This window comes from Pristis pectinata, chromosome 7, assembly GCF_009764475.1.
Source record: "Pristis pectinata isolate sPriPec2 chromosome 7, sPriPec2.1.pri, whole genome shotgun sequence".
Classification (NCBI taxonomy): Eukaryota; Metazoa; Chordata; class Chondrichthyes; order Rhinopristiformes; family Pristidae; genus Pristis; species Pristis pectinata.
In genome coordinates, this window is record NC_067411.1 from 18,531,275 (window position 1) to 18,555,774 (window position 24,500).

The 24,500-nt window shown below is 41.5% G+C and overlaps 1 protein-coding gene across 3 annotated transcripts in view; it reads left to right on the plus strand.

The window, feature by feature from the left end:
* The window catches only part of LOC127572682 (protein WWC2-like), a 217,135-nt gene that overhangs the window by 182,374 nt on the left and 10,261 nt on the right, over positions 1–24,500 (plus strand). For all 3 annotated transcript variants that reach the window (XM_052020193.1, XM_052020192.1, XM_052020194.1), the window contains 9 exons: positions 3,790–3,913; positions 6,616–6,696; positions 8,899–8,985; positions 10,772–10,964; positions 12,550–12,714; positions 17,248–17,348; positions 18,211–18,388; positions 19,282–19,446; positions 23,822–23,914. In XM_052020193.1, coding sequence (XP_051876153.1) covers positions 3,790–3,913; positions 6,616–6,696; positions 8,899–8,985; positions 10,772–10,964; positions 12,550–12,714; positions 17,248–17,348; positions 18,211–18,388; positions 19,282–19,446; positions 23,822–23,914 — 1,187 coding nt within the window. The remainder of the gene's footprint in view (positions 1–3,789; positions 3,914–6,615; positions 6,697–8,898; positions 8,986–10,771; positions 10,965–12,549; positions 12,715–17,247; positions 17,349–18,210; positions 18,389–19,281; positions 19,447–23,821; positions 23,915–24,500) is intronic.

A 24,500-nucleotide genomic window follows, 5' to 3' on the forward strand; every position in this document is an offset into this window, starting at 1 on the left:
TCTTTCAAAGAGTTTGGGGATGAAAAGAGAGGTTGGAGTTGGTGAGATAGTTTACTGCGACAAAGGGATTATTTTAAGGAGGATGTCAGTATGGATATGGGGGGAGATGGTGTATGAGGAGAGAGAGACCTTTAACAAGTCAATTGGGCAGGAAGAGAAATTAGCTGCTCAGTTTAGTACAAATTAGCTGGTCTTCTACTGAGCTTTTTCATTTCATTCATTTCTAGAAAGACAACCTTCTCAGCGATTAATGTGGCAAAAAATGTTTTTAAGAGTGAGTCCTGCTTAGTTTTATTAAAATTTGTACCTTCGCGTTATGAATCAGTTGAAAAAGGGTGATTTTGTTTCCTACCATTTCATACATTCTATTTATTCAGTAGTGAAAATGAGATTGTGGTGCCATCTTTTGGTTGTTGCCAGCATGGACAGAAACAAAGTTAATCTTCCCATATTTGTCTCGGTAATCGGGTCTTCAGGTAGGCTTCTCTTGATCAGTTGTCTTCTACCATGTAGTTCCGTAGGGGCTGTTTCATAGTTGGGTCATCGATGATTAAATCAGTGTCTCTGCTCCACCCTACCACCCTGCACTACTTACCATCAGCACAGATGATGGTAAGAAAAAAATGTGAGCAAAAAACAAACTGCTGGAGGAACTCTAGGCCAAGCAGCATCTGTGGAGGGAAATGGATGGTCAACATTTCAGGTCAAGACCCTGCATCAGGAAGGTGCGTAGACACCCTGCCAAAGAGTGGATGAACTCTACAACCATCTATATCTAGAGATCTCATTCAGGTCAGGCTCATCTGTTCTTGTAGACTACTGTAGATGCTATTGCCTGTGACAGTTGACATAAATGACCGGACAGACTGTGTGTATATTCTCTGTAATGTTGCTGTTGTGCACAACCTCTTTCTAAGGAGAGCTAAGTACTTCAGAGAAACCAAAATGGAAAATCTGTCATTGGATCTTTTAATTATCCTTTGATAAAAATAGAAGTATGTAATAAATATGAAATCTAGAAAATGAAAGAAATAGGCAATAAAGGTATAAATGTCTGAAAGAAAAATCAGAAAATGAATTGAAAGGAAGAAAGCATTTGCATTTATATTGCTTTACACATACTGTGCACCACTTGGTAATTCAGCAATGGTTATTTTGTGGGCAAATACTGCGGTCTTTTTAAACACAGCAAGGAACTACAGCCATAACATGAGTTCATTAATGACCACCTGAAGAGGCAGAAAGGGGATCACAAGAGAGCCACTGCACTGGAGCACCAGGCTGGATTATGAGCTCAGCTTCCAAGATGGGACTTAAGCCCCACAGCTTCCAACACATCTGCATGTTGAGATATTGAAATAGAAATGAACAAAGAAATGGATAAGAAAATGTTGTCGTGGAAAACCAAATTGGTAATCAAAGTGGCCAAAAACCATCATGGAGCAGGAACATAGGCAATGGAGGGGAATTTTATTGGGCCATTTCTAATCTCCGGCTATAACTTCAGTGTAAGATCTGCCGAAGCATTAGAGATCCGGTCTAAGTGACTATATTTCCCATCCTCAGTGGGATCAATGTCAGATTATGACAATTCATTTCCACTGGTGGAACAGAAGTTAAGCAGGGGAATTAAAGAGAAGGGAAAGGACCACAAATGTGTGAAATCTGAAATAAAGCCAAATCTGTCTTTGTAAGTAGAGAAGTTAGCATGTGATAGAAATAGCCTTTATTAGAACCCATTGACCAGCACTTTGATGTCTGACACTATTTTCCAGCTCCCATAATTGCACTGGTGTGCATTAGGTGAGTTAGTAACCAGAGGATATGGACTTAATGCATGCTGCCTACACACCCTGCTGACCTTCCCCAGTGCCCCAACCATACCTGCTCCAGATCTCGAAGGCTGGCTGAGAGTGGCCTGGATCCAAACAATGTAATTGAGTGACACGGGGCTCAGAACAAACCCACTAAACTGCTCTACAAACCTTTGGCCAGTGAGAAAGCCATGGCCCTGGCTTTAAAGACTCCCAGGTTTGCCTCTGTAAAATCTGTCAACTTTCAATGCTTCTTAATTCTCTTGACATTCAGAAACATTAAAAAAACGATTAAAATGAAATAAACAAAAAAATAATTTTTAAATTAACACATATAAAAAAATGGTGAAACACATAGAATCTTGTGACTAACTAAATATATTAAAGCAAACGTAAATAATTTTAATAAACGTGATGAAGATCTTCAACGTGGAATGTTTGAAGTCACCAATAAGAACAGAAAATACTGAGAAGATGAAACGTCATGAAAAAGATGATTAAATTGAAATGTTTCCACAGATGCTGCCTGACCTGCTGAGTGTTTCCAGCATTTCATGTTTTTATTTTAGGGAAGGTGTTAGCTCATTTATAGTGAAATGTTGCCCTTAATTGACTTTGGCAAAGCCCTGCTCCCAATTACTATTCGCCACTAAACTCTATATAAAACTACTTAAAGAGTGGTACAGATGTTATGCCTTTTATCTTGCCCAGGGAACCATTTGGGGGTAAAAATACCCTTCACCTGCTTCTTTGACTCACTTTAATATTGTTGCATTTGCTTAAACACACAAGCTTGTGTGCTGAAGACAGCATGCTTCAAAAGATCCCTTTCATTATCGCATGGATATTGCAAAAGTGTGTTGTGTCAACAAGAAATATCTTTGTTATTTGATTTCTGTTTTTGTCCAAGCAACTGTTCTGAATCATGCCTCCATTTAAGAGAAAAAGACAGGTGGCCGATTCCAAAATTGAACTCCCTACCAGTATAATATAATTCCCATGACTCTAAATGTAGCGATCAGTGAACTAGATAGGTTGTTACAGCAATCCAGTAATTTCACGGTCATTGTGACTGAAACTAGCTTTTCATTCCAAATTTTTTTAATTACTTGACTGTGAGTTCCATTGCTGCTGTGATGGCTGCAATCTCGTGTTTCCAGGTCAACAGTTCAGGTCTCTGGATACAGGTAACTTAACCACTATGCTCCCATACTTCTGGAGTACCAGAGGGCATACAGTTCTTATAAAGCAATACTCCAAGTCATCATTTTCTCTAGAGAACGAAAACAAAATTAAATTGGTAAATTGGTTTATTATTGTCACATGTACCGATGTACAGTGAAAAACTTTGTTTTGCAAGCCATCCATACAGACCATTTCCCCACATCAGTGCATTGAGGTAGTACAAGGGAAAAGCAATAACAGAATGCAGAATATAGTGTTAGTAATTCTTAGAATCATAGAATTTAGATTTAAAAGAGTAGAACAATTATAATAGACGTAATGAGTAGATCTGCAGAGAGCAGCTTGCAAAGAGTCGCCATGCAAATTAGATGGGATTAGGCAGAAGTCATGATGAAGACCTTAAAATTTCCAACTGTAGGTGCAGATGGTAGGAGCTGCTGCCTCACAACTCCAGCTACGCTGGTTCAATCCTGACCTCTGGTGCTGCCTCTGAAGAGTTTGCACGTTCTCCCTGTGACTATGTGGATTTCCTTCAGGTGCTCTGGTTTCCTTCCCATACACCAAAGACATGCAGGTCAGTAGATTAATTGGTTACTTTAAATTACCCCCTAAGATCTGGGGGAGGTTAATGGGAATAGGATGACAGGGAAAATTAGTGGAGGGATGGGATTTTTTAGTGAGCCAGCATAGACTCAGTGGGCTGACTGGCCACTTCTTATCTCATAAGGGAATATGGAAATTTGGTAGAAGGTCCAAAAAGGCTGATGAGAACTGTGTTTTCTGTATGCAGGTGTTGATTTACAACGAGGAGCAGGGGCACATCTACTCGAAGAAAAAGTGGCATGTGTTTCAGCTGCTGTCTCTGATGAATCTGTTGCTGGAGACAGTGGGGTTTATGAGGCCTCTGTCAAACGGTATGTATGCTTTGCCATATACTTCACTGTGGTTCACACACATCATGATCATGAAGGGCTTAGATAGGGTGAGTGGTTGGAAGCTGTTTCCATTGGCAGGTGGTTCAAGGAGCAAGGACATAGTTGTAAAATTTTGTGCAAAAGATACAAGGAAGAAGGGAAAAAAGACATTTAATGCAGAGAGTAGATATGATCTGGAACTTGCTAGCCTTAGGGGTGGTGAAACAGCATCAGAGAGGGTTTTCAAAAGGGTATTGGATTGGCTCTTGAGTGAGAATAATTTGCAGGTCTCTGGGGAATGAGTTGGGAAAATTACTAATGGCGTTGCTCTACTAGGAGGCAGCAAAGTCTCAATGGACCAGATGGCCTCCTTCTGTGTCACATTTCTATGTATCTCTGATTCTAAGTATTAATAATTTTTTGGTTATATATTGGGAGTTGAAATTCCTTTGGGATAAATCTTTAATGCACTGGGTGTGCTATTTTACATTTACCAATTATTCCCTGAGTTGGCATCACAAGTAGACAGGGTGGTGAAGAAGGCTTTTGGCACGCTGGCCTTCATCAGTCTGGAGACTGAGTATAGAAGTTGGGATGTTATATTGCAGTTGTACAAGACATTGGGGAGGCCGCACTTGGAGTATTGTGTTCAGTTTTGGTCACTCTGCTATAGGAAAGGTGCCATTAAGTGGGAGAGAGTGCAGAGAAGATTTACAAGGATATTACCAAGACTCGAGGGACTGAGCTATGGGGAGAGGTTGGGCAGGCTAGGACTTTATTCCTTGGAGTGTAGTAGACTGAGGGGTTATCTTGTAGAGGTGTATAAAATAATGAGGGGCATAGATAGGGTGAATGTGCAAGGTCTTTTTTCCCAGGGTTGGGGAATCAAGAACTAGAGGACATAGGTTTAAGGTGAGAGGGGAAAGATTTAATAGGAACCTGAGGGGCAACTTTTTCACACAGAGGGTGGTACATGGAACGAGCTGCCTGTGGTTGAGACAGGTACAATAACAACATTTAAAAGATATTTGGACAGGTACATGGATAGGAAAAGTTTATAGGAATATGGGTCAAACAAGGGCAAATGGGACTAGCTTGGATGGGCATCTTGGTCAGCATGGACTAGTTGGACTGAATGGCCTGTTTCCCTGCTGTACGACTCTATTGTTGTTCAGGTTCCAACTTCTCGTGCGGCCTCTTCTACATTGGTGAGACCAAATGCAGACTAGGTGACCATTTCACAGAGCACCTGCGTTCTGTCCGTAACTGTGACCTGCATCTTCCCATTGCCAACTGTTTCAACTCTCCCTCCCACACTGTCACTGATATGACAGTCCTCGGCCTCCTCCACTGCCAGGAGAATTCCAAGCACAAACTGGAAGAACAGCACCTCACTTTTCATCTTGGAACCTTGCAGCCTAATGGCATGAATATTGAATTCTCCCACATTAGGTAATCCCTACCCCCTTTCCCCACAAACCTCCCCCCCCCCCTTCTCTTCTTCCCTTTCCCAGCCTTTTTTTCCCTCTCTTTTCTTACCTTTGACCCATCCCCTGGTGGATCTGCTCTCCCCTCCTCCCCCGCACCTGCCTATCACAGTGTCTCACCTGCATCTACCTATCACCACCCTGTGCCCACCCTGCCTCCCCTCCTTTGTCCACCTATCACTGCTTTGCTTTTCCCTCCTATATATTGGGCTTCCCCTTTTCCTATCTTCAGTCCTGAAGAAGGATCCTGACCCGAAACATTGACCGCTTGCTTTTCTCCACGGATGCTGCCTGGCCTGCTGAGTTCCTGCAGCATCATTGTGTTTTTCATCTCTTACAGAACCAAAAGGATTCATGTGAACCTGCCTATGATAACCCATCCCTCCTCAGCCTTCTTGTTCTTCAACACAGTTGACCATACGATCATTCTCCATTGTCTCTTTGCCATTGCCCAGCTGGGTAGAACTTTGTATACTCTCCTCCTGCTTCTGTGATGCTATGGTGCAGAGTCACCCATGATCTGTTTTGGTTCCTTTTTCACATCCACTTGCTGACTCTCAGTTACATCATCTGAAAAGGCCTCAGGGTCCATATGCACACTGATGACACCCAGCTTTAGCTCACCACCACATCTCTTAACGCTTGCAGTGTCTAGTTAAAGATGCCGTGCAGTTGGAAGTTGTTATTGTTGCCTTCTTGAACTGATACAGCTGAGTGGTTGCTACGCCTCTTGAGAGGGCCGTTTAAGAGTCAACCACATCGATGTGAGACTGGTGTCACATAGGTGCCAGCTTTCTTTCCAGTTTCGTTCTACTGTTAATACGTGGCATTGTCTGCCTACAGACCATCACATCAACACATTTCTGCCTTGCACGTTAAAGGACAAAGGGCTTACTTTGGTTCACTTTAAGATCAGAACATGAGGAAATGCTCAGTGGGTTAGGTAGCATCTGTGGAGAAAGAAGTAGAGTTAATCTTTAAAGCTGATGAGCTATTATCAGAACTAACTGACCAGCTGAGTATTTCCAGCATTGTACTAGCTAAAATTCATGAGTGCTTTTTAAATCCCAGAGTGCAACTTACACACAGTTGTGATATATTGTCTGGGTAAATTTATCATGTCATTTATAGTTGGTTTTACTGTTCCCAAGTCTCACTCTCATCTTGTTTAGTTTATAATTGCTATTAGCTTAAACATTACTACTCTTCTGTTAGGCCAAGTGAAACGGAAGATGTTATTTATGATGAAGATGAAGCTTCCACATTAGAAGCAGCTCAAATCCAGATCGGACTGAAGTAAGTGATATTAAAAAAAATTATAGCTGCATTTGTAACCGGTGTTTCTTTATCCTTTTACATCTTCTTCCCAGTAGTTTTCCTCTCCTGTCACTCCTTTCTCATGAAGTCACTGCATCAGGTGGTACAGCAGGCAGTGCTGCTGCCTCACAGCTCCAGCAAACCTGGATTTCATCCCGATCTCTGGTGCAGTCTGTGTGTAGTTTGCACCTTCTTTCTGTGACTGGATGGGCTTCTTCTGGGTGCTCCACTTTCTTCTCACATCCTTGAAACATGCTGGTTGCTAGCTTAATTGGCTAATGTAACCTACCCCTTGTGTAGTTGCTTGGTAGAAGAGAGGGGAATTAATGGGCATCTGAGAGAGGATAGGTTAATGGGATATAAGTGAAGGAATGGGATTGGTGGGACTGGTCAGAAAGCCAGAATTGACTTGATGGGCTAAATGGCCTCTATCTGTGTCATAATGAATAATTAAAAATGTGAGTCCCTGCGGGATTATCAATCCGGAGTCACAGCTTATTAATGTCTAATGTAAGAAATAGATGGAGGAAAAAAGAAAGATTTGCAATTATAGAGCCACTTTCCAAACCGTTTTGCAGCCAAGTCCTTTCAAAGTGTAATCACTGTTGTAACGTTGGAAGCACAGTGCCCAATTGCACTGTGATAATGACAAGACCTTATGTTATAGCGACATTGATTGAGGGAAAAACATTGGTCATAACTGCCCTGCTCTTTGAAATGGGATCTTTTACATCCAGTGAGAGAGTAGACAGTTTAATATCTCTGCCCAGCAACTGAACCCAATTGCATCCATTTTTTATGTCTAAAATCCACATAAAATTCCTCTTGCACACATTTTAACACAATTGCACCATTTCCTATTGTTGTCCAAACAATTCACCTTGGCAATTCTGCCATTTCCTTGGTGTAATTCACACATGTGATGACATCATCAATGTGCACAACGCAGACTTCCTCAATAATATTTGAAACTGGTGCAAAAATGTGTAGCCAATGACTTGCCTTTTCATTTCAAACTGCTGTAGCTCCCTAACCATGACTTATCATTGTCCCACTAGCACCCTGTGTTTTTCCTTCCCCATTAAGCTTGCCTGACTGAACAGTGATCTGCTTCTGCAGTAGATCAGTTCTGTGACCTTGACTTCTTGCAGCAGCTTTTCACTGCATTGATTTGATTTTGCCTACACTTTGCTTGGGGCCTCTCAGAGTACAGCAACACATGCATGGGTGGGGGAATATGGATGTATGTCCAGACACAATGAAGATAGCCCTCACCCCCCCTTACTGGATCTTTGCCCTTCTCTCCATGGCTGCCTGTTGTATAGTTCCCATGGCTATCGTGGAAAGTGCACATTTAGGCTGGGACCCACATCCCATGATTCCTGGAGGTAATTTTGCAACAGTTTCGATCTCTGCAGCCAGCTGCCACTGGGAGTCACATTGTTTGCATTTTGGTGCACTGAAGTGGGAGGAACACCACCTGAATGATTTCATTAAGGTAAATTTCAACAATTTAGGATGTCCTCCAACTGGACATTAGTGCTAAATGTAGCTCCCATTTAGTGCACCAAAAGTGGGTAAAATCTAAGTTCTGGGCATTCATCCACAAACAGCACTTGCACAATGCAATCCTTTCTCAGTTGAAGTAACTGCTCAATTTTTTTTACATTCACCTCTTTAAATTGGAGCTTGGACTCACAGCCCTCTAACTCAGGCTACTGTGATATTGACTGAAACACTATTATGTTTGACAGTAAGGCTTGGGTAAGTCACGCTCAATTCTACATTTTCCTGAGGTAAAGAACTTACATAACTGCAAGATGTTATTGTGTTTACCCAATATCTAAATGTACTCACTTTTAATAGAGTTTGGTGGCTACTGATGATAAATGGGAACGTTAGTTGATGGTTGCCACATTAAGGTCACTGCAGGCAATTGGAGTACCACCGTATCTGCCTCAGCTAAAATAATTTAACTTGGTGCTTGACTGAGGTCAAACTTAACAGAAAATGGTGGAAACATTCAGCAGGTCAGGCAGCATCTGTGGAAAGAGAGACAATTAACTTTTCAGGTTAATGACCTTTCATGAGAATACTTAAAACATTGACTCATTGTCAGTTTTGTCTGGTGACTATTTCGATATTGAAATATCTGATATATTTATACTTTGTCCACAACAGGTATGATCCCACCAATGGGAGTTTTATTATAATTCTCATACAGCTGAGAAATCCGACTGCTCTACTTGTGTCCCCTGGATGTAAAGTGTAAGTATTGGTCTCTGTGAAGACCCAATTGGGCTATTTTTGAGACAGACCCATCATCAGCTAGAGGTGAAAATACTGATCAAAGAAAATGGCACTAAGACAGTCAAAGTCAAAGTTGAGTTTATTCAAAGTCAAAGTCAAAATCGAGTTTACTGTCATATGCATAAGTATATGTCTGCACAGGTGCAATGAAAAACTTGCAGCAGCATCACAGGCACATAGCATCAGATACACAACATTCATAAGAAAAACATAAATTAGACATAAATTACACACAATTTTGTTCTCTTTTGTTTACTATATTCACGGTACAGTTTCCCCTCATTGCAATTAGACCAGTGGGCCTAGAATCTAACCACCTACCTCCTGAACCATCCATTCATTGTTGCTTAGTTGAATTTCTGAAACTCCCTACTTTTATCACATAGCCACAATGTCTGTGGAAGAAGGGTCACCAGTACCTTCTCAATGGCACTAGGAAATAGCTGTACATGATTCTTAGGTGGTCGCTGAAACTCAGAATGACTTGCTTCCCATCTTGGTTCTGAGATGGCTGGTGAGGCCAATGTGTGAACCACACATTCCTCTATCATAGGAGGTGCCTGACAGCGCAGGTGGGTGGGTAGTTTGTGAGATGGTACCTGCCTTCCACCGTTAACACTGGGCTTCTGTGTGTTTCTGATGCACGGACTTGAGACCATCCCAAATGCCCCTTCTCCATTTTGAGCAGTCATGGGCCAAAGATAGCCAAGAGTCAGCAGGGATGTTGCATTTTATCATAAAAACTTTGAGCACATTCTTGAATTTGTCCACTTGGTAATCTCTTCTGGTGACGTAGCTTGGAACTGAATGATTGGCTTGTACAAAAGTACTGTGCACCTGGGATCACATATAAACCAGACCAGTTAAGAATTACAGAGTTCCTCCCCTGTTACATACAATTCTGGTCACCCCATTACAGGAAGGATGTGGAGGCTTTGGAAAGGGTGCAGAAGAGGTTTGCCAGGACGCTGCCTGGATTAGAAGGTATAAACTAGAAGGAGCGGTTGGACAAATTTGGGTTGTTTTCTCTGAAGCGTCAAAGGCTGAGGAGAGACCTGATAGAAGTTTATAAGACTATGAGAGACATAGATATTATGAGAGACATAGATAGGGTAGACGGTCAGTATCTTTTCCCAGGCTAGAAATGTCAAGTACTAGAAGACCTGTATTTAAGGTGAGAGGGGGAAAGTTTAAGGGAGATGTTGCGGGACACGTTTTTGCACAGAGAGTGGTAGGTGCCTGGAACAGGCTGCCAGCAGGACTGGTGGAAACAGATACGCTTGGAGCATCTAAGAGGCTGTTAGATAGACACATGAATATGCAGGGAAGGGAGGGATATAGATCATGTACAGGCAGAAGATAATTAGTTTAATTTGGCATTGTGTTCACCGCAGACATTGTGGCAGGTTCCGGTGCTGTACTGTTTTATGTTCTAAAAAACATTGAACAACCCAGTAGTTTCGCATTCACTATTATGGATACTACCTTTTTATTTCAGACATTTAATTCTTTAATTAATCAGTAATTCTGTACTCTAGATCAATAGTCCAGACCTTCTGAATATGAGTGGAATGCTCCCACTGAAGGAGAATAGCCAAGATAGAAAATAGAGAAAAGGAAAAAAAACTAAATGGAGATGGATCCTATTCAGACAAATGCTCTTTGCTGATCTGACCTTCACCAGTTATTAAATCCTTAACAATTTCAGTCCTTTGTGTAAATGTTCAATCATTCAATCCTACAGGTACATCAGAGCTGCTTTGCTTCCGAGTTCATGTGACTCCAGCAGCCTTTTCCGCACAAAGGTTCATAGTGTTGCAGAGACTCTCGTCTTCAAAGAGGTATTCAGGGTAGCCATTACCCAGGCGGCTTTACATCAGAAGACACTGCGAGTGGATGTATGCACTGTGGGGAAGACGCAGTTGGAGGATTGTCTGGTGAGAGATGAAGAAGCTTAATTAAGATTATTACACAGTCTTAGATAATGAAACAGTCACAGATTATTACACAGTCTTAGATAATGAAACAGTCAATGATCTCTAGACAGACTCCAAGAAAGTTCACATACCAGCCTGAGAAATATGAGGCCGTTAATAAGGTAAGATATCTTTATTAGTCACATGTACATCGAAACACATAGTGAAATGCGGCTTTTGCATAGAGTTTTCTGGGGGCAGCCCGCAAGTGTTGCCATGCTTCCTGCGCCAACATAGCATGCCCCAAACTTCCTAACCCGTACGCCTTTGGAATGTGGGAGGAAACCGGAGGACCCGGAGGAAACCCACGCAGACACGGGGAGAACGTACAAACTCCTTACAGACAGTGGCTGGAATTGAACCCAGGTCATTGGCAGTGTAATAGCATTACGCTAACAGCTACACTACCGTGCCTGCAGGGACAAAAATAATTTGATTCAGAATAAAACCAGGCAGCATTGAACAGGAAGTAGCAAAGCAACTATTTATTGCCTGTGTTCCCAAACATAGCAACTGGCTGGTGTTGAAAAGCCGACGAGGTAAACTTGCACTGTTTCAGATGCAATGCACAATTCCACACTGCAATCAAAAGGGAATTTCTCTGGGAAGTTCTTTCTCACTCTTGAAATTTCAGAATGGTTGCAGAAATCCTGCAGAAAACATTGCCTCCAGTTACATAAGGTGGAGCTTACAGTTTGGCAGGAGGTCCTCAGGTGTTATCAGAAATGGGGCGCTCCTTTCCGAAGGCTGTACAAACTCACACTTGAGAGCATCTATCTTGTCATCTATTGGCAAAGAAAAACTGGCGTGAGGAAACACCTTCATTGTTTTCCTGTACATAGGGGGCAGGAGCTACCAGAGGAATGGCTTTTGTTGGTTGGCAATGTTCATTTGAATGATAAAGTGAAATTCATTCTGTTGGCTTCCACGGAATGAAGTTTGAAGGCAGAGTACAACATGCTGAAATGATGTTATAGCACATTTAGTTCTCCCACCTGGGGATATATTTCTAGACATGAATGATTCCAGATAAATCACCATTGGGAAGGAATTACTGTGTCATATCTGTAATTACCAAATTAACTCAACCCACCATATCAAAGTAAGGTTAGTTATTAATCTGATTTATGGAAAAGCAAAAATCTACAGATCAAAATCTGAACTAAAAACAAAATTGCTGGAAATACTCAGCAGGTTAGGCAGTATCAGTGGAGAACAAAGCAAAGTTAATGGATCAAGTTAATGACCTTTCATCAGGGCTCTCTCTCCATCTAGCCTGTTGAGGATTTCCAGTGTTTTCTGTTTTAATATACCATTTACAAAATCTTGCTCTCCTCAAAACGGCATTTGCTGCCTAATTTGCTTTTAAGTCATCCTTTTGTGCTTTTCTGAGAAGATGTGATAAAACAACATAAAAAGGCCTGGGTTTCCTTTATAAAACTGCCTAGTGAATGTGTTACGTGGGAATAATAAGCAATAACTCTGCTAAAGGTGTTAACAACTGTGGTCTGATCAATTTCTACTTGACAATCTCCTTTTTCAAAAGGCTGGGACCCACATCAGTCTGGCAGACCTCTGCAGCAAAGGGGAGACTTCCACCAGCTGGTACAACATGCTGCATTACAAGAACATGAATATTCATAATCCAAAGAACAAAGCACAAAGAAAGGAAGCCTTTCTCATGCCACAGCTTTGCAGCGCTCTAGACAAGGTACAGATTATTTGGGATGAAGTGGGTTTAGTAGAAGAAGCATTACGGCAAACTGAATGTTGAGGAATGATGGTTTCTGTTTGCTCAGTTAGATTGCACGGGTAATATCAGGATGGGGAGGGGCTGAAGGTCAGCTCTGTTTCTCTTGCGTCTCAAAAAATAGTGCCTTGCCACATCAAAAGCAAGAAGAAGATGTTCGGAGTGATCCTATCTCACAAAAGGACTCTCACTTGCAAATGACTCTGGTTCAGTATTGATAAGAAACATTACAGTTTATGTACAGACTGTCCCCCTTCCTAGCCTGAAGGAGGAACCTAGTGTAAACTAGGTTGTAGCAGCAAACCCAACCGATAAAAGTTGCTATTCTGACAGTAATTACTGGAAGTGGCATTGCAGAGATTCCCATGGAGAGACCCAAGGTCAGCCTAAAATTACACCTTGACTTTGAATCTGCTATTTACAGAATAGGAGCAGGAATAGACAATTCCGTCCTTAGGTCTGGTCCACCATTCATTCACTTCCATGTCCTGTTCCCACCTTCATCCCCACAATCCCTTGATCCCTTTGGCACTCAGAAATAGATCCACAGCCTTCTTGAATGTATTAAATGACTTATTCTCCGCAGTCTACTTGATGGAGAATTTCACAGGTTCATCATCCTGTGTATGAAGAAATTTCTTTTGATCTCAGTTCTAAATGACATATCCAGTATCTTGAGACAGTTACCCCAGTTCTGGACTGTCCAGTCATCAGGACATGCTCCCTATATCAAGTCTGTCTGGTCCTTCTGTACATTTCTATAAGATTCCCCTCTCGTTCTTTTCTATTCCAGTTAAGGTAGGGCTAACAACGCAATCTCACATCATGTGTCAGTCCTGCCATCTCAGGAGTTGGTCTAGTAAACCAATGTTGCACTCCTTCCATGGTAAGAATATCCTTTCTCAGATAATGAGAACAAAACTGCAGACAAAATCCCAGATGAGTCTTATTAAGGCACTGCACAGTAGTGGTAGGTTATTCTCGCTCCTGTACTCAGATCATTTTCTGATGGTTAGAAATGGGGAATTGAGCAATTGAACACAAGAGCACCTGAGCACTTGCTTTCATCAACTGGTGTACAAGGACCCCCATGTCTCAGTGCACCTTCCTTCTTCCCAATCCATCACCATTCTGATAATAATCTGTCCTTTCATTTTTAGAACCAAAGTGGATAACCTGTATTTATCCACATTAAACTGCCATGCCTTTGCCTACTCACACAACTTGTTCATAGGGGAGCTTCTTTGCATCTTCCTCACAGCTCATACTCTGCCCCACTCTATTGCCCCCTCCCCCATCACAACTCTGTGCCAGCTGCAAACTTAGGTATATTGCATTTTGTTTCCTCATCCTAATTATTGATATATATTGTGAATAGCTGGGGCCCAAGCACTGATCCCTGTGGCACCCCTCTGGTCACCCAGAAAAGGACCCATTTAGCCACACTTTCTGTTTCCTGTTGGTCAACTAATTCTCAGTCCGTGCCAGTAAGTGACCCACAATCCCATGTACCTTGCCAAACGCCTTCCCAAAGTCCAACTCCACCACGTCCACAGTTTCTCCCTTATTTAATCTACAAGTTACATCCTCAAAAATCTCCAGTAGATTTGTTGAGAATTATTTCCCTTCCATAAACTCATGCTGACTTTGTCAAATCCCAATAATGCTTTCCAGGTGTTCTGTTATTGCATCTTTTATATTAGATTCCAGCAATTTCCCATTTCTAACATTGGACTTGTTCCCAGATTTTTTTTCCCTTCCTCCTTTTCTTTAGCAGTGGGGTTACACCTGCCATCCTCCATTCTGGAGCAACTACTCCGGCATCTAAAGAACTTTGGAAGATTATCACCAATGCATCCATTATTTCCAGGGCAACTTCCTTTCGTACACTGGGATGTAGATTACCAGGCCTTGGTGGCTTGTCAGATTTTAGCTCCATTAATTTGCCGTTTTAGCTCCATTTAATTTCTTTACTAATGCTGATATCCTTCATTTCCTCCTTCTCTCTTGGTTCCCTCATATATCTCTGAGATTATTTGTGTCCTTTGTTGTGAAGGCAGAACCAAAGTATGTATTTAATTGTGCTGCACTTTCTTTGTTCCCAATTATAATTTAGGATATCTATATTGTTTTGGCTAACTTTTTCTCTTAAGATAAAATAAGATAAAATAAGATCTTTATTAGTCACATGTAAATCGAAAAAAACTGGACTAAAATTTCTCAATAGAAACAGAGCAATATTATGTCATCAACTCCGTTCCTCTAAATTGAAAGGTTATTATGAGGGGATCTATATCATGTGAAAATATTGAATAAGTGGACTCCAAACTTCCTCAAATTTAAGCGAAGGATCAACAGTACCACTCCTAATTTTTTCCAAGTTTAAACATGATATGGTTTGAGAGAACCATTGAAAAGTAGTAGGGGGTATTGGATCCTTCCATTTAAGCAAAATGGATTGTTTGGCCATCAGTGTAACAAAGGCAATCATACGGTTAGCGGAGGCAGATAGATGGCCAGGTTCTATCCTTGGTAAACCAAAAATTGCAGTGACAGGATGAGGTTGTAAATCAATCTTCAATACATTTGAAATAATGTTAAAAATATCTTTCCAATATTTTTCCAAAAGAGGACAGGACCAAAACATATGTGTCAAAGAAGCCACATTCGATTTACATCTGTCACGTGTACATCGAAACACACAGTGAAAAACATCTTTTGTGTAGTGATTCTGGGGGGCAACCTGCAAGTGTTGCCATGCTTCCGGCACCAACAAAGCATGCCCATAACTTCCTAACCCGTACGTCTTTAGAATGTGGGAGGAAACCGGAGCACCCGGAGGAAACCCACACAGACACGGGGAGAATGTACAAACTCTTACAGACAGTGGCTGGATTTGAACCCGGGTCACTGGCGCTGTAAAGCATTGTGCTAACCACTATGCTACCGTCCTACACTATGCTACCGTGCCATGGTGCTTCACATAATAAAAGAGGATTTTACAGTCAATTTTTACGTTCCTTGCAAGCTGATTCTCATACTCCATCTTTGCCCTCTTCTCCTCCTCTTTTGAATACAAAACTGCTCCCAATCCTCAGTTTCCTCTTTGGATCTAATACTATTCCTAATTTCCTTCATCAGCCAAGTTGAGCCTTCTTTACTTTTGTGCCAGACAGGAGTGAATAAATGTTGTCATTCATGTATGCATTCTTTAAATAACATTGACAATCCCCCGTCATTCCCAAAGTAGCATTGCCAATTCACATCTCATACCTTTGTAGATTCCTTATGCTCAACAGCTACTGAGGAATCTCGAGAGAGTCTGAAAAATTTCATTTCCAATAATCAAAATAAAATCAGATGCTGGAACTATGTTTTTCGGAAATGCCTGAAACATTCAACAGGTCAGGAAACATCTCTGTAACAAAAAATAGAGTTAATGTTTCAGGTTGATAAGTATTCATTAATGAATGGAACTTCATCTGTACTGTTCATTGGCATTTAGTTTGGTAAAGGGAGCCTAAAATAGACATTGTGATATGTTATCTACAAACGTTAAGGACCAAAATACCTGTTTTTAGCTTATAAAGTTGATCTTGCTAATATTGCATAGATCAGCTGTCAGGTTTTGGAGATGGAACATCAGTGTCAGGAACATGCCAATTAAATGCTCATAAAGCAGACACAAAGTGTCTCCATTTTTTGGGCTCCCTGATGAATCACATTGCATGTTATTTTATTGATAGCTTTTTCCTTGTATTAGAATCCAGCACACTTAGCTCTGACAAGTCTTAAGGAGCTTGAATTACATTTGTGGCAAGAGCCCAAGTCAATAACTCTAGAGATATGAGAGAAATAGTGCTGCTTCCAAACCCCTCCTTACTTGATGTTGGCACTGCAACCTAATTCAGCTCCTACGGGGTTCATACACCTTCAAGGATGATCGATTTTCTCAGTAAATAATGGCTCAGTATCTGACCTAATGGCTAGATGACATTTGGCAAAGTAAAGAGCATGTTTGTTCAAAAGCTCACTTGAACTTATCCAACTTGTTCAATACTGGATGTGAAATATAAAGAAAAACCACTCAAAACATTGTGAGGTTCAATTATCTCACAAAAAGATATTTAGCAGTTATTACACACCATGATGTTATTTCAAGCAGAGTACTGCAAAATTTCTGTTAATGCTGTTAGTATCTGATGAATTTGCCTGGTAGGATTTTGTAGGTAAAAGCACAAATGACATTACTAAGGTATGTATTTATAATTTAAACATCACAAGTAATTTCTATGAGCAGAAACTGTAGTTAATTATAACCTGTATTGAGCAGAGACACTGTGCATCATTTAAGGCTTATTGAAATGCCTTTGGTGAGTTGCCATTGATTTGCCACTCAGCTCCAAAATTCTGCTTGAAAAGAAAGGAGCTGAATTCCTTAAATGCCTCGAACTCTTTCAGCTTCATCGCCTTTCTTCTCTTTGAATCCAACAGGATGCTGTGTCCGCACTGCTGGAGAGGACATCTGTTGAGCTGCAGGCAGTGGAGCAGGAACTAGCTACAGAAGACAGAGAGGCTGTACGAGGCGAGGAGTGGTACTGTAATCCTTGTGGTATTATGTAGCTTACCTTTCCAATGTTTCCAATTTACCTGTAGTTTACCTTTGTTTACCTTTGTTTAATGTAGTTTACCTTTCCAATTCTTCAAACAGTAGTCACTAGACTCCCAACATAAATCCAGTGGGAATTTGGTGGTACAGTTCTTGTTGCCAACTTTTTGCCCAGGACCACAGTCTGGATTTGCATTTTCCTGGAGGACCACTTGGTAGTCTTCTGAAAAGATGCACCCTGGATATAATCCAATCCACTATATGATGAGCTCTTAATTTCTAAGCCACTGCCCTGGGAAGTGTGGAGTAAATTCCAGGCATTCTCAAGAGGAAAGGGGAAAATGAAACCACAGTGATTTTATTGGTATTATCCATTTAATTAAGTGCTTTCCCATCCTCTGGATGTGGAATTGCTCCATTACCATAAGGTAATTTGTTGTCAAGAGGAACAACAGTTACAGTAACCAGTCTCAGCACTGGTGATGTCCTGTAAGTAGGCAGACCACGAAAAGACCAATATGGAGTGGGAGGTCTCCAGCAGGTTGTAGAGAAAGGTGGTGCGCACATGGGCTTCAGACCACATTATAAGCGGTAGCGATACCTACATTTGGACAACGATTCTGTTATCATTGTATCATGTGGCTTCCAGTTTACAACATTTGTCTTGGTCTTTCATCATCTGATAATTGCTGTGAAGAAGTTGCATCAAAGAACCAGGCCCTGTTATTGTTTACACTCCACCCATACCTGTCAAATATAGTTTCTTCAGCTCTACATCCATCTGTACAACCTTGTGATGGAACCCCATGACAACCCGTAAGATGTTTATAAATTGTTGTTAAATGTAGGCTGCAGATGCTGGTGGAAGATACTGCTGAGGCACAAGATGAAGGGGATCACATTGACAAGGAGATGGAGGCAGAAGAAGATACTGCAGAACCGACTGTGTTTCAAGAAACACCCCAGAGTATGACTGATGAAGAAAGTGTTGATGTAACAGAGACAGAGACAGCACTACCAATTCTGGTAGGGATGTCTACCATTAAAAATTCAGTCACGTGGTCAAGTATTCTTGGCACTGAGCATGATGCCATTACGTTTATCCACTGCTCTCCCCCACAAAATATGATGTTTGTTTCTTATCATGGAATAACACAAGAATTACAATTTGTTGAGAAAATTCGATTGAGCCTGGTCAGGAAAAAAATCTATAAATTAAAGTCCTTGCAGGCATACCTAGACTGCGTGCTGTATCCAGCTGGATGTTATAAAATTGTGCACCAATAACCTGAGAAGAAGCTCAGAATGTGTCAAATTTAGCATTTAATTTGGAATTAAAATCATGCAGAATAGAAACAGACTTTTATACATTGCTTTTGCCCTTAATCTGGTATGCATGCTTCTAAGTATTGGCAAAGCAGGCTTAAGATTGCCCATTGCCTCGACTACTAGACTTTCCAGCATCTGAGCACCTTGCACATGAATTACAATGCCTGCATCATTGTGTTTTACTGGCGGTCAATGAATTTGAGAGTAAAGTTTTAGCTGCTTCTCTTTAAATGATCCCCATTGCACCTTTGTGCAAGTGGAATTGTTTGAAAATCAGTGTGACATTTAATTTCCAGCCATCTAACCTTCTCTGGGAAGGGACTGAGCAGGTATTGCCGTCCCCATTGTTGGCTTGTTGGGAGCCAACGCAACCAGAGATTGATGTTTACACTGCTGTATCTGCTCTGCTGTTTTCAGAGGATCCCCTTTATGTTGGCTTCAAATCTTTATGATTTTATCTATGAATGTAGGGCCTACTCTTAGTAAAGTCGATTGCAACATTGATTTTTGGTGAACTGTCCTTTTGAGTGGTTCTCATACCTTCCACTCTGACCAGCATCTGACAGAATGTTTTCACCCATTGTGTGCAGGTGGACAAAGAAATGAACACAGATGAAGCTATGGTAGAGTGTGTGGCTGTTAGGCCAAAGGACAGGACTAACCTGAATAACAGGCAACAGCATTTTGTGAGGAACAGCATGATAGTAAGATCCCAGACCTTTTCTCCAGGAGAAAGAAATCAATATATTTGCAGGGTAAGAAATTCGTTATTAATGTATTGTTAGCAACCCCTATTATTTGGTCCATACACTTTATCTTAAACATAGATTTGTCAAATCTGGTCTCATCCCCCTGGTGTTAAGGTGGAGTGATGCAGGTATACCGATCAATTATGGACAGAGATGGATAGGCTGTCCACTTGTGATATTTCTTCATGTTGTGTGTGTGTGTGTGTGTGTGTGTGTGTGTGTGTGCGCGCGCGCGCGCGCATGCGCTCATAAAAATAGCACGTTTTGAGAGTGGATGTGTGCATTCTAAAAGTAAGCTCAGTAATCCTTTCCTGTTCAATATGAATTCTGAATAATATTCCACATATAGTGTCGTATAAAATCGTGAGGGCATATATTGGGTGAATGCAAACAGTCTTTTTCTCAGGGAAAGGGAACCAAAAACTAGAGGGCAGAGGTTTAAGGGGAGAGGGGAAAGATTTAAAAAGAACCAGAGGGGCAACTTTTATTTATCTATTTATTTATTAGTCACATATACATCAAAACACATAGTGAAATGCTTCTTCATGCAGATGGTGGTGTGTATATGGAACGAGCTGCCAGAGAAAGTAGTTGAGGCAGGTTCAATTCATTTAAACGACATTTGGATAAGTACGTGAATAGGAAAGGTTTAGAGGGACATGGGCCAAATGCAGATAAAAGGGACTAGCTCGGGTGGGCACCTTGGTTGGCATGGATGAGTTAGGCCGAAGGACTTGTTTCCGTGCTGTATAACTCTATGACTCTATATGTGCGATATTAAATTGAGCTCTATGGCTTGCTCCTGTTGTGTTGCTCCCTCTTAATAAAACATAGGAGGCCATTCTGCCTGAGCTGTAACTTTTTTTTCTCTTCAAGTGTTTGTCCAATTCCATTTCAAAGATTATTATCAACATATGTTCAAGCAGGGCACTCCAGATCATAACTATGCACTGTATATGTTGGAGCAGGTCTTCTTACAAGCACCAGTACAACTGCCAGGACTCCACTATTTATTCAGACTGTGGCTAATTTTCTACCTGAATTCTTCTACCAGTGGAATTGAGTTCTCTTTACTTACACGAGTAAAATGTGTTGTGATTTTAAAAACTTCTATTAAATCTCCCCTTTCCCTTCTCTGCCATCAGGAGAAACCCAACTTTGCCATTTAGCTGAATCCCACCTCCTCTGTACCATCCAGTGTCACTTAAAATCTACATATTCACTGGAATGATTTTCTTATCCCTTTTGGACCAGTCCATTTGCTCTTTACTATCACTAAGCAGATCAGAAAAGTAAACAAAGGTTTATTCAGTTCCTGGTCTCTCATTGCACTGACACCACCAATGGATAAAGACCATTGTATAGCTGACAAGAGCTTATGATAGAGTCAAAACAGAAGGAGAATTGAGACAAAATTGTGATCGGGACAGAAACTACATCACAAAAGGCTGTAGTATACTTTGGGACATCTGAAAGCAGTGTGAAAGGTTCTCAATAAAGCCAAAGTCAAGTTTATTGTCATGTGCACAAGTGCATGTATGCACAGGTGCAATGAAAAACTTACTTGCAGCAGCATCACAGGCATATGGCATCATATAAGCAGCATTCACAAGAAAAGCATAAATTAAACATAAATTGTACACAATTTTTACAAGAAAGAACACAATTGGAACAAAAATAATAAAGTCCATTTTAGTGCAGAGTAATCAAAGTGGTCATAGTTTTGCTCAACTGTAGTGATTAGGGTTGTACTGGTTGGTTCAAGAACTAAATGGTTGAAGGGAAATACCTGTCCTTGAACCTGGTGATGTGGGACTTCAGGCATCTGTACCTCCTGCCCGATGGTAGCTGTGAGAAGATGGCGTGGCCCGGATGGTGGGGACCTTTGATGATGGATGTTGCTTTCTTGAGGCAGCGCCTCCTGTAGATACTACCAGTGGTGGGGAGGGATGTGCCAGCGATGTATTGGGCTGAGTCCACTCATCTCTGCAGCTTCTTATGTTCCTGCGCATTCAAATTGCCGTACTAGACCATGATGCAACCAGTCAGGATACTTTCAACAGTACATCTGTAGAAGTTTGTTAGAGTGATCGATGACATGCTGAACCTCCTTAACCTTCTATGAAAGTAAAGACACTGGTGCGCCTTCCTTGTGATTGCATCTATGTGCTGGATGATGCAAGCCTGCCATTGGTTCTTACAAAATCATTCTAGAAACATTTTATAAGTTTGTTTTATCTGTATTGGTAATATAATGGAACTTGGAGAATATTCTGAAGGTCACAATTGTTTTAACAGTATCAAAATCAATTTAAGATCAATACAATTTAAGATCAGTGATGTACACAATTTCACAGTAGAGCTATTACTTTTTTTTGAGCCATTAGCTATCTGACATGAGTTACAGTTTGTAAGTTCATATAGCATTTAGAAATGTCTAAAATTATAGATGAATATAACATGAATTAGGAATAGAAGTAGGCTGTTAAACCTTATCTGAACTATTTCCAATATATCTACATCTTTCCTTAAATAAGGAGTCTAATACTGTATACGATACTCTAGATGTTATCTCACCAATGCCCTATTTTGGTATTCAATTCTCCTTGCAATAAAGAAAATAGTCTACTGAATTTCTTAGTTACTTGTTATACAAGTGTTTTGTGAATCATGCAGTTGGTCACCCAAATCTCTTTGCACCTCGGAGCTCCTCATTCTCACACCATTTAAATAACAGGCTTCTTTTGTATTTTTCCTGCCAAAATGGATAATTTTGTATCTTATACTCCATTTGACAGACCTTTACCCACTTATTTAACCGGTCTCAATCTATATGGTTAATACATACACAATTTAATTTTGCATCTGGTTAACACACAATCCCTCACCACGGGGCCCCCTCACTCCCACCAATCTCCAGGCCCAGGGCTCCCATGCTCCACAGGTTCCCCCACTCTCTCCCTGCCACAGATCCCACCCTCCTCTGATCTGGAATCCTATCTCTGGCCCCAACACCACCTTCTACCCTTCTCCCTCCTCTGACCTCCCTTCCTCCCACTCTGTCAACTCCCCGAGCCTTTTCTCTCATTACCCCTTCTGACCCTATGCCTCACCCCAGCTTCAACCTGTGCTGTGTCTTCACCGTCCCCACTCCCCCCACCCCCCAACCTCCCCACCTCTGATGCTGAGTGATCTGTCCTCAAGAGAGGCATCACTTTTGTACCCCTGCGCTGCACCTCAATGAATTCCGGGATTGACGTATGTCGAGCTCCTCTTCCGTAGCCTTCCCCTCCATGCCTATTTCTTTGCAAGGAATCCTCAACTCCCCCCACCCCCGCCCCCACTGATGATCCTTTCCCCTATCAACGCTCCACTTCCCCTTGGACACCCCCTTCCTGGCCTGTTACCCTCTCTCAACCTTTTCATTTCCGATTGCCAACATCAACTGCCTTGACTTCTCTGCTTCCCGCACCCACTCCAACCTTGCCCCCTCCAAACACATAGCACTCCATTCACTTCACACCAATCCCTACCTCGTCATCAAACCCGCAGACAAGGATGGTGCCATTGTGGTCTGGCAGACTGGCCTTCAGCTTGTTGTCGAACTTCTCCACAAACTTCTTCTTGAACCGTGACCTCACCAATGAACAAGGCCAGTGTCTCCCGGACTGTTACAGATCTCATCGCTTCAGGAGATCTCCCCTCCATAGCATGTAACCTGATCTCTCACCTTCTTCTCTCTTCCTCTCTCTCTCTCTGTATCTCTCTTCTCTCCCCCTCTCCCCCTTTTCCCTCTCTCTCTCCTCCTTTCTCTCTCCATCTCCTCCTCTCCCTCTCTCTCTCCCTCTCCTCTCTCCTTCTCTCTCTCTCCCTCTCTCTCCCTCTCCTCTCCTCTCTCCTCTCTCTCTCCCTCTCTCTCTCTCACCCTCTCCCAAGCTTATACATGAAAGGAGCTTGGGAAATCTTAATGCAATTCCCACTAGGCATGGGCCCACAACACAAATTGCTCCAGAGAAAGAATAGTATATACACTCAGTGAGAGTGAAAGGAACGCTAGTGTATTCATCAAGATATGAGTGGCTGAAACTGTGTCCTTGCTTGCCTGCAATACATGTACAATATTCTAGTTGCTGTGACTTCACTGGATCTGAATTTCAGAAATGGAGGACAACATGTGATCACCACTGATTATGCTTTTCATGCAAGTGATCAAGGACATTTTTCGTACGCATTTCCAGGACAGAATAAAAGTCTGTAGATCACGATCTTTACTACACTGATTTGGAAGTGTTTAACATAACACCTATTTGTACTTGGATGATATTCACAGTGGATGAGAGCTACATTTTGGACTTTAATCCTTTATTATTTTCCTTTATAGTTGAACCGAAGTGACAGTGACAGCTCCACATTAGCCAAAAGGTCACCTTTTGTGCGCAATGCCACAGAGAGACGAAGCCTGAGAGTTAAAAGGGTATGTCTGGTCAATGCTTCATGAAAATATGCAGAGAGGAAAATGTTGGTACTCTTCTGTGGGACTTGTGCTTGCACATCTATCACAGAATCTGGGTTGGAATCACCCTAGGCAAAATGTGTTAAGTCTGCACTGAGCAATGTAATGGGACTGGGGAATTACTATGAAAGATTGGGCAGTCTGCCTAACTGTGCAGGAGCACCTTCACTAGAAGAACTGCAGCTGTTCAAGAAGGTAGCCTCCTACAGCTTTCTCAAGGACAAATGGGGATAAAGATCCGTTGAGTTTATCGTCATGTACACAACTGCAGCAAGGCACAGATACAATGAAAAACTTCCTTGCAGCAGCATATGAGGCACGTAGATTCAGACAACACACAGAACATAAATTATACATAAATTATACAGGACAGTGAAGAAAGGACTGTGCAAAACAAGACATTACTGCAAAAAAAATGCAATAGCTTTGCCATTGATACCCAAATTTTAAAAAAAAGAATGAAAAAGAAATTTCTGAGTCAATGCTTTCATAATCAATTTTTTAGTTCTTAAATTTTAACAACTTCACATTGCTTTTAGGTTGATTA